The 13,183-nt window shown below is 43.0% G+C and overlaps 1 protein-coding gene across 1 annotated transcript in view; it reads right to left on the bottom strand.

Moving 5' to 3' along the window:
• Window positions 1–1,378: 1,378 nt before the first annotated feature.
• ascc3 (activating signal cointegrator 1 complex subunit 3) overlaps window positions 1,379–13,183 on the bottom strand; it is a 105,194-nt gene continuing 93,389 nt past the window's right edge. Inside the window, exons 35-42 of the mRNA XM_027015427.3 lie at window positions 11,612–11,723; window positions 10,796–10,930; window positions 8,274–8,498; window positions 4,948–5,099; window positions 3,957–4,107; window positions 2,745–2,951; window positions 2,446–2,621; window positions 1,379–2,368 (exon numbers count right to left, since the gene is read on the bottom strand). Coding sequence (XP_026871228.2) covers window positions 2,221–2,368; window positions 2,446–2,621; window positions 2,745–2,951; window positions 3,957–4,107; window positions 4,948–5,099; window positions 8,274–8,498; window positions 10,796–10,930; window positions 11,612–11,723 — 1,306 coding nt within the window. The 3' untranslated portion in view covers window positions 1,379–2,220. The remainder of the gene's footprint in view (window positions 2,369–2,445; window positions 2,622–2,744; window positions 2,952–3,956; window positions 4,108–4,947; window positions 5,100–8,273; window positions 8,499–10,795; window positions 10,931–11,611; window positions 11,724–13,183) is intronic.

The following is a 13,183-nucleotide window of genomic DNA, read 5'->3' as shown; positions in this document are numbered from 1 at the left end:
AAAACGACTAGCTGTGCCAATAACGAAATCTGTGTTTTGATGTAAAGACTGGTGAATTAATTTTAGATTTTTAATGCATAGAAACCATAACCACTTCCCCACCATTTTTTAGTGAATTCTATTAAAATATGTTTACATGAAGGCAATCCGTGCGATCTACCAAAAGTTGTATTCAATTTGTACATTCTGCTCATGAGTCTTATTTCAAGCGAAAGCACAGAAATAAGTGATTATCTGAATAAATTGTAGTTTCCTCTCCTTCTCGTGCGTTCCATGCTGTCAAAAGGGCCCGTCTTTCTGACGCTTTCGATACGGATGCCCCTTTAATAGGAAATCACCTGCAGTGAGTAAGAAGGAGAAAATCAGCCAGGATGCGCTCCGCGCACGGAATGGTTGATGCTGGTTTAACCTTTTTCTAAACCCCGAATTTGCTGCTAATTAAACGGCGCCGGTGGAAAAGAGAACAACTGAAAATAGTCCAAAATATGAAGTCTTCAGAAGAGACTCAAAATATCGTCATTCAGTAAAAAGGCCCGAATTAAATGATGGTGACACTTTCAAGCGCGTTTTGCCACTCAAATTTTTAATTACGCGTAATTAGAAACGGGAATTTGCATCCATTATTGCGAGACATCAAAACACTGAATACAAGACAACATAACAGTGAAATTCAAAATTTCCATCATGAAAAATGAATAAAAACATTGAGATGGCTACATTCGTTACCTTTATATTTTTGTTTCAACAGAATTGGGTAAACCATAAAATATCTGCGATATCTGGGACACCATCTCCATTCCTGTTCTTTAAAGTTGTTCAACTGTCTAGCGTGGGGGAAAATACCGAGAAAACAGGCTCTGAACTCTATTAAGAACTCTATTAACTTCAGCTAAATCTTAAGTAACACTAATTCTAACCAGAGTTCCATATAAAGATGGGAAGCTTTCAGTAAAGCTAAACCTTTGGTCAATATATATATTTTTTACACGTTTACATTTCAGGCTAATACAGTGCGATTTTAAGAATTAAATTAATATGTTTCATGTCCTACAATATATAGTCACGTGGTCTATATGTAATTTTTTTTCCTGTGCTTAAGAAAAACAAGCACAAACAAAAGCAATAAAAAACGGACAAAAGACAACATGCTTATTAGGCGGCCAAAGCAAATAATTTAGTATTATTGAGCATGAGTCTAACGTATTCATTTTTAAGTTTGTGTAATAAACATACATTGTTCACTTAACAAAAATGTTCAAATGAACTTATCAAGGATACAGCAAATTAAACCCATGGGCATGTGCTCCATGTGGATCACACTCCACTGTATTATTCAGAAATGCTACACACATTAAAGATGACCAATGAGACATTCAGATGTATTCAAGATGTATTTCCCTTTATTTTCACTGGATGCAAAACCATTTAGGGAACAGCTGGCAGGAATAAAACAAAACCCTAAACTAGAGAAGGAAGAATAGTGGTTTATAAACTATGCTCATTTGCCTTGAACCAGTCAGCTTGTGACATTTGATGTGACATTTTTAAGTTCGTACGTGCATAAATTATTTTTTGCATAAATTATTTTGTGTGTCTTTATGTGACTTACTATGTGACTATGTGTTTGCCACCTGTATGTGCTAGATGCTTTTAGTAGGGTGGGAAGAGGAGAGGGGAAGGGAGGGGGAGGAAAAAGACTTTCACAAACAGATGTGCTAAAGTGGCTATGGCAGAGTACAGTCTCTAGTCCCTCACAGAGGGGCACATTTCACACACCTGCCCTGAATTCTTGTTCAAATAAATCCCTTCCAGTCTCTTTGGCTCTAACAGTGAAGTCTTGCAGACAGAGTACTTAAGATGATATGAACACATGAATTCCATTTACTTAAGCAAGCAGTTCTATCACACCATCACAATGCATTTCAAAGATTCAATGCAGTCTTATTTTGATTGACACATCCAATAGCACTATGAACATGGATAACAATGATGCATTATAGAACTCAAGGAAAAAGGGTAAAAATGGAACAACTTCATGAGCACCCACATCCAGTCCTTTGCATAATCTCCTACAAGGCCAGTGTTTAAAGTGGGCAGACACAGAGTCCGATCACACCTGTGCTGCTCTGTCAAACTGTGGCCTGTATAAGACTGCTCTACACACCGTGACACTCACCCGCCACACCGGGCAACGGTGTGCCGGTGCTACTGAGTGGGAGTTCATTCGATGGACATCTTGCCCATGCTGTCAGAGACCTCGGTGTTGACTTGGGAAGTGATGCTGGCTGTAGTCACATTGAAGTGGATGTCATACTGTTGATCCAAGCCCAGGTAGCTGTCACTCATCACATACAGGGTGTAGATGCACCTGTGGTGGACAGTAGTATTAGAAAGGGATAATGCTGCAGAGAGATATTATGCAGTGGTGCGGATGTGCATACTCACTTCCCGGTCTGCACAGGCGTGTAGAAAGCTACGGATGCTGCACTTCGGTTGCGCACATAGCCCATGCGCTTGACCGCCAGCAGCTCTCTCTTGTCCACCTCTCCCAGCACAAGGAACCAGCCCTCGTCCTTGGACTTGGGAAAGCGTGGCGCCTGGGCCCTGCTGTCCTGCCTCCTCTAGAAGAGAAAACTTAATCAGCCATGGAATTAACAGCCAACAGCAGATAAACCATGAGTCCAAATGGCCTGGAGTCTGAAGTGATGTGGACCGCTTCCTGAGTAAGTGTGTGTGTGACTCACTCTCTGCTGGCCCATGTTGACTCGCTGCAGGGACACCTGGAGCACATACTCCTGGTCAGCATGCACGGGCAGCCAACTGCTCTGCTCCCGCATGTTGGTGATGCTGGTGGATAGAGAGCGTTCAGTCTGTTCCCTGCAGCCTTCCCACCAGCCTATTATGCTCAAACTGACATCCACCACAGGCAAGTGACTCAGAAAAGCCCATGCCTGAGAGGGAAAGGCAGAGAGAGAGACAGACAGAGAATGAAAGAAAGAAAGAATCATAAAAGAAGATAAAGCAGGTCCTGCGTTTAACAAGTGATGCTATTCACAATTAAAATGAAGGCTTATATGCTAGAAATGGAACAGTTAAAGGCATAATGGTCCAGTCCTGTGGCAAAAAAAACCCCAAAACAAACCATTAATTTCCAAGCATATTGTAAACAGCATGTCGTACAAAATTAGGAAAGCCATCATATTACTGTCATCTATGCTTTATGCTGTGAGATTTGCAACTGCATGAGATAGAAGGAATATAATAAACCATTAAGAATATGTGCATGTTGGTATGAGACAGACTGATGGGGAGTGATGGGGCTTGGTTGCGGCAGCTCTGTCAGTATTAGACACATGAAAAGGAAAAAAAAAAAAAAACAGCCCAGATTCACCCTGCCAAAGCTATTTATGCGAGGATTACATTTCCTCCGCGAATCAGACGAGGACGCGGCGGCGCATGTGCTTATTTAATTAGCAGGGCCGGGGCTGCTGTGTCGGTGTGGGGGAAAGAGGAGGGGGTGGCCGGAATACTGATGGGGAAAAGGCGCTGGGCTCGCCGCTGTGCCCGGACGTTCTCATTACCGCTGCAATTAGCACTTAGATTGGAGCGCTAAACCCTCTCATTTGGGAGGTAATTGGGGATCCTGGTGCTACCTGAGACCACCATGCCCGTCTGCTGCTTTCTGCAAATCACATTTGTCTGTGTGTGTGTGTCTGAGTAAATGCACTTTATAATGCATATGTTTGTCAGAATTGACCAAAAATAACTCCAATTTGTTAAATTCTTCTCAGCATTGAGAGGATCATATTTTGTCTAAAACCCTATAATCGCTCAGGGCACCATCCATCAATTCACTCTCAGCAAAATCACTTCATTACAGGACTCTTCTCAACGTTGGATAAAACGTGAATAAAAACGTCATCTTTTGCTCCTGCAAGGTGTGCAAGGTATTTTACCTGTGAGATCTGCTGGGGCTGAAGCTCCTCCTTCACCATGGCTGTAAAGATCGCTTCTCTTCCATCACAGGCTGCCATTAACTCCGGAAGCCCTTCGATAGGGCCTTGATAGCCCCCTTTTCCTTCCCTCCCACCTTTGGAGCTCCATCTCCTATTGTCAATAGCAAGGGGAAAGGGCAGTCATGTGACATGTCTTTCTGCCAGATTTATAAGCACAAGTCAAGCCCCACCCCTTTTCCTACTGTCTCAGCATGGTGGGAGATCCTCCCTGCTCTGATCCTCCTCTTACCATTTTTATTGTATTTCTACCAAATTACACTCCACTGCAGGGGGCAGCCACATTGAAACGCATTACGTGTGTAAGAGAAAATCCAATGCTATCCATGCTGTGAGCGTGCATGTAGGAGAGAGCGTGAGAGACAAGCTGCACTGCACTGGGTTTGGGGCTGTCCAGAGGACAGTGCCTGCTGATAAGCGATGCTAATGGTGTTTGCAGAGTTTGATAAGAGATGGTAAAGGGATTAGTTGCTACGCCATGTCGCAGAGCTGTAATCAAAGCACCAGCGGTGAGAGACATACCCCGCCCCTCAGCACACTGCTGACAGGAAGTGAACCCACTCCCTGCTCTCTGATGCAAGTGGGCTTGAGACAATAAAAATAACAGCAAATTCCCATATTCAAGCATAATGTGGCCATAGAAAAGTGAGGAATCTGTCTAGTGACTCTGCCCATATTATACATTTTTGGAAAGGACAATGCACTCTACTGAACAAATTTATTTTAAGGTCCTAAATAATGTATGTACAATTAATTAGTGCTAAGTAACACATTACCGAAATGAATACGTTCCCTTTTATCTAGAAATAGGAGAACTTTTGAAAAGAATTTGACAGATTTGTGGTTTCTGTCTCAATATGTGGCTTTAGAAGAACAGGTGACAATGCCAGCTCAGGATCTGAGTGGTCTGAAAGCCTGTCCGGGCTGTACGCACCTGAATAGGTAGAGGTTCTGCTGCTCCATATGAGGTATGGTGAGCAGAGAGGAGTCATGAAGCCATCTGGCCTGAACAACCATCTGCACCAGGTTACAGACACTCAGAGCAGACACCAGCCATCCCTCATTTGCCACCACGTCCAGTATGGCCTGCAGAGATGACAAAAACAGCTTTTACATGGCTGATGAAATGCTAGGAAAGGCTAAAATCAAATAAATATTTGACACTCTACACAAGCTATCTGATGCAATCAATGATTTTTCAAAAATGTTCTTTATACAATCAATCAATTACTTAATACTCAGAACAATATTTTGTACTCTTTCCTATCTGCCACTCCCTCTTGTCCTCGACATAAGGTTAAAGTTTGCTGAGCTCAGCTGCGCTAACAAACTTAATTAATCAAAAAGTCATTTCCTCAGTAACTATGACTAAAAAGCACCTTGAGTGCAGCAGCAAGCACAGAGAGTTAATCAAAATGCTAATGCAGTACAAATTAAAGTTGTGATTAACATTTCACAGTAGCTGCTTGAGCAAACTGATGACAGCAATGGGGTGATAGCATTGGAGCCCCTCAGAAGTATGGATGGAGAAGGGGAGAGGGAGACAGAGTGAGAGAGAGCAAAAGAAAGAAGGAGAATAAACATGGGAGAGAGATGATCACACAAGCAGTTTCACTTAACCTGTCCACTAAAATTCCTCTCACTGCCGCTGGAGGAAACCACCAAAAATATGCAGCGTTTCCAGAGCTGGGTGAACTAGCACAGCCATGAAGCACCTCATTAGCTCAGAGATGACAGGAATTATTTATCCATCCATCAGAGAGCCACTTATCAAAGCCACTGATAATCCAATACTGAAAGACATGCGTATGTGTATATATATATGCATGCGGTCTGCATAAATGTGTAATGTATATACATTTGCAAGGGTTTGGGGAGGCTGTTTAAAAAACAAAACAAAACCCTTTTACATAACAGTTTGTTAAACTATTTAATTTATAGAAGCTTAAAGAATTCTAGTGACTTAAAGACAAAAACAATTAACTTTTGGCATGTAGATGCTGCACAGTTTATCTTGGTTTATTCTTGTATTCACTGAGAATACCAACATGTTACTTCCTGAGGGAGCACACAATGCAAACAAATGCATAGAGTGGAATAAAGACAAAATCGTATCTATCCAGACTAGCTGACATAAAATTGGCTGGATCATGGAGTTGACTTTTCTGGTTAATCCACAGACACCACTCCACAGTTAGCTCAGCTGTTTGCCAGGAAAGGCTAGCTTGGATACATGCTGGGAAGACAGGCAGCTGCTGGCAGAGGAGCTACAACCTGGCACAGCGGGAACCTAAAAAAGTAACCACATGGACAAGCATGGCCAATCACTCCCAGACACACACACAGAGGCATGGACAATGGCTTACAGATCCCTACACCAGAGCCATTCCCAGAGCTGGCATATTGGCATGAACAATCGCTACAACGCACATCCTCAGAGGAGGCATTGACAATCACAACCAGATAATGCTATCAGGCATGAACAATCATCAGCAGGTTATTTGGCTGGCTGTGGTTTCAGAGCTGAGGACTGGTGTGATTAGCCTTTGCTTTAAGTGCTTTTATGACAAAGCCAGAGGTTCGACAACAACATGAGAATATATAATCTCCACAACTCCGTTTTGCACCAGCCCATTGCAGTGCTCGAGAAAGTTGTTTTTTGTGTGCCTGTGGTGTGCCAAGAGTTTGTGGGGGTCTTTCAACACAATACATCATGGTTCTGACCCTACCACGCATTTAGGAATGTCAGAAAACACAAAATTTGACAACCTTTAGACCTCAGAAAAAGCCAACCCTTTTGTTAGGGTCTATCAGCCAATTTTAACTGAAACATTTCCAGCTGCCCCACAACCATCTAGGCAACTGCAGTATGACTGCAAGATACTATAGATCTTGCCATGTATATGTAACTTCAGCTGGGCTCAAAGGTTCTTGAATGACATTGCTGTAAGGTCAAAAAGCTACATGTAGGCATTAAAAGAAATAGTCCTTACCTGACTAGCTCAAACAGACTGCAAATCTAGAGTAGTAACTTAACAATGAACACGAGGAAATTCTCCTCTTGATTAAATCACTGTTAAAAAGGTCGTGATGAAAAAGAGCCAAAATTGGTCATAAAATCAGTGAAATATAGGAGAATTCTGACCATGGGAGTACACCAATTGAGGTGTAACAAAAATCTCTTCAGATTACATGGTATGATCCAAATGCATATAGATTTCCACTACTGTTTCACACACTCATACAAACCCAACCAACCAGCTGTGAATACAACAATACTTTATACAGTGTCTGCTGGTGACAGGCAATCACATTTGCTTCAGGAGGAGGAGGAAATGAGCTGCACTGTTGTTTTAATGTGCATTTGATGTGTGGAGGGAACTGGCTGTTAAATGCAGTGTTCTCTCCAAGGTGCTGTAAGTGTCTGCTCTTTCACTGTATTTATAGGCCTCTGGGCACAGGAATACTAACAATGTCATGAATCAGCCACATGAATAACTATCTCTTCACCAAGAGGCCTGGATATTAATAGGGAAGGAGGTGACAATTAGTATCCATGTGGCTGAGGAAGAAATAAATCCTCTAACAAACCTAAATAATAATAAAAGGTAATTTGGTCTACAGCAATTAAAGCTGTTCTTTTATGTCTGTAGTTTAGCATTATATTTTCATCATGAGACAAGCTATCAAGCTATCGAGTACAAGCAATTGTTATAGTGAAAAGTAAACATAAAAATACGAATTCTCTCACATTTGGTGCTAAAGGTCTGAAACATATTTTTTAGATTCTTCTGTGCCTTTTTTAGCTGATTTTGGGCCTGCAGTGTGAGTGCAGAATGCACTATTAGGTGCCATCTACATTTGCCTAGTAGGAAACAACAGACTAACCTGAAGCCCTGGTAAAATGAGGCTTAGGTCAGAAAGGGGAATGCAATTTTTTTTTTCTTTTTCAATGGAACATCTAAGATGGATCTCTTCTGACACATGGAAATGTGCTCAGTTCCACCGTCCCCAGGCCGAGCATCGATTTTATGATGTATGAAAGCAAGCAAAACGCTTTGATGGCAACAAAGGCCCCCAGATGATGGAAGGGAGGCTGCAGTATAACGTGCAGGGTTTGGATGCACTCCACACTACAGTGCATATGCCAAGAAGATACACAAGCCGCATGGCAACAATAGAAAGCAGACCTAGCACTCGTATCTGGTGAACTGACACAAACATTGACACAGACACAGACACCCACCCACAACCACACACCTGGCAGATACGGAGGGTGTTGTCCAGCACGGTCTTGGTGTCCGTGCTGTAATCGCTGCAGGGGAGCTGAGCACGGCTGAAGTGGGCCTGCAGCAGCAGGTGGGTCTTGGTGTGGGCACTGTCGTAGGAGTGTGGGTTAAGCTGCAGGGGGAGCCGCTGAGCCAGCTCGCTGTTCATCTGGTCCTCGTTGTGGCGTACGGGCAGCTCGGCATACTCCTCCGCATCCTGAGCACAGAGGGCAGGGAGGGACACACTGAGGCTATGTCGGTGACGGTGTCAGCAGGAACAGCTGCAGGCTCAGCATCTGCTCGCCTCTGCTTGTATTCTAGCAGTCACTTTTGCATCTAATGTGAAATGTATGCCTCCCTGGCCCTTCCTAGACAAGGTTTAAGACAGCAAAATACACAGCCTGTATTTCATCCAGAAAAAATTCCCTCACCTCCAAAATTATTGTCTATGGGTACAGCACTAATGGAAGAAAATGGTAAAACAATGCTGTTAGGATGACTATTTATAATGTAAACTTACAACCTTATGTGCCACTTTTAAGAAGCATTTGCCATCACTGGTAAAAATGAACACAATTTCATTAGTTGAACTCCTTGATGGCTGTAGGGCATATATGCGAAGGCACGAGGTTTTGTGTAAGGATTTTTTTTAGTTAATGCTAGTGAGTGAAGGCAGTGGACACATTAGTCACAGCTCTGTACTCCCCCTCCTCCATCCATCAGGGATGGCATGTTGTGCTTAAACGCCTCAGAACCGGGAAAGTGAGGAATGGTGGAAAAATGGAGAACAAAAGAGCATATCACTACATGATGGATCTGCTGGGGGCATTGAGCCTGCATACAGATCTAGAGGAGATCAAAGGCAGGGCAGTGCGTTGATCTGTAAACAGGCCCTGACAGCGAGCTCCTGTGCTCTCTCCTCCATCTCAGGTGACATTTCCATGCAGAGAGAGGTGCTGTAGCTCTTTAGGGGGTTGAGTGAGTGTGTTTGACTCTACAGCTAAGTTCTGACATGTGAAAGAGAGAGAGGGCTGGTGGGACAGCACATCTTTTAAAGAAAATCTGAGCAGCCTATCAGTGGCATCATTAAACACTACAAGCATTCCCTGTCATTCGGAGGGAGGAGGTAGGAAGAGAGGCTGAGTAACCTGACAGCCTAATACAGAGAGAGAGACTGTAGAGAGAATGGGTAGGAGAAGGCAATTGACTGGGAGCCTCATTATGGCCACGCCACAGTAATTAGGGGACATTGAGGGGCTTTGGGTCTTTGTGTATCTGACAGTGGGAGTGGTTTGAGGGGACTAGACCCCTGGCTGGGGTGGGGGAGGGAGCTGGCAGCGGTCCAATCTCCTGCATGTCATGCTTTTGTTAGCCAGTCTGTGGGAGACTTAAACAGGGACATGTTAAGGGACAGATAGATGGATAATAAAGTAGAAGGAATGTTAATTGGTAGACGTGACCCGTTCCTGTAACCCAACCCATAATTAGCACGGCACCATGTGTTCTCCCGCTGTGACTGCCAAACACATACACAGTTCATGTCCATAACTGCCAATAAATCACTTACTGCATACATTATAGCCTTCATATAGCCTGACTGGTTCAATAACACGAACAAGGTATACTGCAGGTTGGTTTTATTAGACAGCCTTTATTTTGCAGTGAGGAATCAGTGCTAAGAAATCAACACTTCATGAATTAGGTGGACACTATGAGGGGCAAATGTGCTGCAAATTCAAATGAACCAGCTTGGGCAGGAACTCTTGCAATTATGCACTGAAGAAGAAAACCCCTCTTGAAAATGTTCTACAGGCTCAATCATGTTCTCATTCTACAAACACAGAAACCCTTTTCCCCCTCCTAACTCAACTAATGCATCACACTGCCAGGGGAATAAGTGCCCTCTATGAAATCACACATTGATGATGGTTTAATTTCCAAAAAGGTTTGGCAGTGATCTCTGACAGCTTGCCTGTAGCTTACTTCCTCTTTCAGTGGGACGTCCACTACAAGTGTGTTTGTGTGCATGTGTGTGCATTTGTGTGTGTGTGTGTGTGTGTGTGTGTGTCTGTTTGCGCGTAAAGTGAGACAGATGTGATGTCACTGGCCACCGCTGAAGTGTGAAAGCGCTTTATGTCCCAATTATGTCAGCAATCAGTGAAGAGGACGAGAGCCCCAAGAGAACGGCCCACAGAGCACAGGGAAGCAGCTCTCTAATGAGGCGAAAGTAAAGACGTGCTAATTTTCACACTAGCCTGGAGAGCTGCAACTGTGTCCGAGTGTGTGCGTGCGCGCAAGTGTGTGTCTTGGCTGCACCTATGGTCCTCACTGAGATCAGGACTGTTGTGCTGGAAAGAGTCATTAGCCAGGGAATACATTGGCTGGCGAGTGCACTGGTGGGTTTGTGGTGGGGGTGGTGCTGGGGAGCAGCGTGTGAGGTGTAGGAGTCTCAGAAGGATGACCGATGGTGGGGCTCTATCAGTCTCTGTCTCCAGTGAGGCCATGTGCACTTACTGTGAGGATGGACAGCAGCTCATGTGCAGACAGCTCCGACTTCAGCTTCTCCTTGAACATGCCGACGGTCTGGTGCTTCAGGTAATAGTAGGATGCGATGCGGCCATATGTAAGAGGCTCGATGGCACGCTCGTCCTAGAGTTGAACGCAAAAACTTGTTACCCAACAAGCATGGGGTCTGAGGCTCAGTGGATTAGGGATTTACATCAAATACACAGGGCTGCTGGATTAAATCCCTGGTGAGCAGAACCGTCGCCTGAGTTCCTCCAGGAGTGCTGCAACTTTTAATAAAGGGAGAGAAGAAAGAGGCGCTGGGCACTAAATGATAGCTGGAGCAGCCGGATATTGCCCTGCTGGGTATGAGTTCGAGCTACTGCAGACCAGTGCACAGCAAAATGCACCTGTTAAAAAGATGTTCAATATTTTTTTTTTCCACCAAGACTGAGTGTTCCACTTACTTAGACATCTGTGCTATTGATCAACTGTGTTTTGAAGCAAACCACATAATTCTAGGCCTAGTTAGGCTTTTCCACCCATTGGCATGGCCCGAGACAGAACACTGACTCAGAGTGCATGCTTTACTCTGAATCCCCAATGAGCAAGGACACTGAATAATAATAAAAACAACCTAATGGAATACATCCCTCAAAATTGTTAATGCTAAATGCCAAATCATTAAAAATGAAGAGCAGATGATATACTACAGAAATTAGGTTATGTTGAATGGTTTTTGCTGGCTTTTATTCATTGTGTTAGCCAAGTTATCAAATCTCAGTGAAGCATTAATTAAAATTGCTTTATTATTAACAGACATACCTCTTGTATTTCTATACAGTAGGAACATTCCAGATCTCTAAGGCTTCTTTCCACAAGACTGGAGAGGTACTTGTTTATAGTCTCATGACTTACGTCATCCAAATTGTAGTAGCTGAAGACAGAGGAGAACAAACATGAAGTGTATGCAAATAAATAAATAAATAAATAAATAAATAAATAAAAAACTAACAGGAAAAAAAGACCAACAAAACAAAACAATATGGTGCTTGTCAAACATAAATAATGGTTACATGTCAGGATGAAATAGTATGATGTCTGCGTCTACGACGTATTGATTTCTGGGTCAATAAACATTACCATGGTAATACCTAATTTTATCCCAACTTGCATTCAATTTAACACAAGCAAGTTTCTCTCATAGGAAAATGACTACCAGCTTTCAGACTAGCTGGCTGACACAGCAGTGCTGAAATCACTTCCATGTTTTTCTTACCTCTGTAAGAGCTACCACATGAGCAGCACAGCAGCATACCCAGTCACTTCATTTTACAGCAAGCATGTAAGAGACTGTGCGTGAGTCTGCATGTCTGTCTATATTGTCTGTCTCACTCACTCACCCATGTATTAGTAGACTTATTTACCTAGGTCATATACAATATGCATGTTATGTAATTTAAGCAGTTACCTGAACAGGACACATTTGTAAGATTAATTCTAAACCTGACCAAAAATAATTCTTAAAATCACATGCAATTTAATTATTCATATTCAATTATTCCAATACCCATCATCCATTGCAAATGCTGTTAAAATGACTTCTAAACCTAACCTCAGAGTTTAATTTCAGAATGTCCTTTTCTTTAAAATAGAAGTTAATTAGGAATACAGAAGCGCATGTGTTTCTTTTTAAATTCATACTATATTTCATTCTCATTCTGGACAAAGATACCCGGATTTTATATACTTGTAGGTAAGTGAAAGCTATTGTTTCGGTTTCAGCATTTTATGTAGTATACAAATGAAAGTGTTTATGATTTTTCCATTTTTAATGCAGTGCACAGAACCATAATATTTACAGGTCAGGTCCAGTCAAGGCATTTTCCCTTTTTTTTAAAATTACATATAATCTGACACACAAATCACTTTGCTTCTTCTTGTACTCCAAACACAGAATGCAATCAATACATAAAACACACTCCTAAGGTAAGACAATGGCATGTCAGCCAGCATTAGAACAACAGCCCCCAGATTAAATGGATGTTTAACAATAATAAGGCTGGTAATTATTGTTCAGTGTCATGTCTGTGTGGTGGCCATGGCGAGTAGTGCAGTGAGAGCTAAATGAGTGATAGGCAGCGTTCAGCCTGGGCTGTGTGGGTTCCTAGTGAACATCTCTCTATGTGATTAAGCCACTGCCATTATCATTATCCCCATTTGGCCCCTGATGGCGCTGAGCGGCTGAGCGGGGCTCTTTATGGGACCCCGGGGGCCTTCGCTTGCCTGGCCTAGCCAGAGAGAGAGCATGCAGGGCTGCCCGGCCCACTGAATCACTGCTGATGAGTGATGGTCGGTGTCAAGGTGACCGGTTCAGCACACTGAAGCCTCAAGCAC

Source organism: Electrophorus electricus, chromosome 14, assembly GCF_041902795.1.
Source record: "Electrophorus electricus isolate QZ-2024a chromosome 14, ASM4190279v1, whole genome shotgun sequence".
Taxonomy (NCBI): Eukaryota; Metazoa; Chordata; class Actinopteri; order Gymnotiformes; family Gymnotidae; genus Electrophorus; species Electrophorus electricus.
Note: the sequence above shows the minus strand (reverse complement) of the source record. Positions and strands in the feature narration are given on the sequence as shown.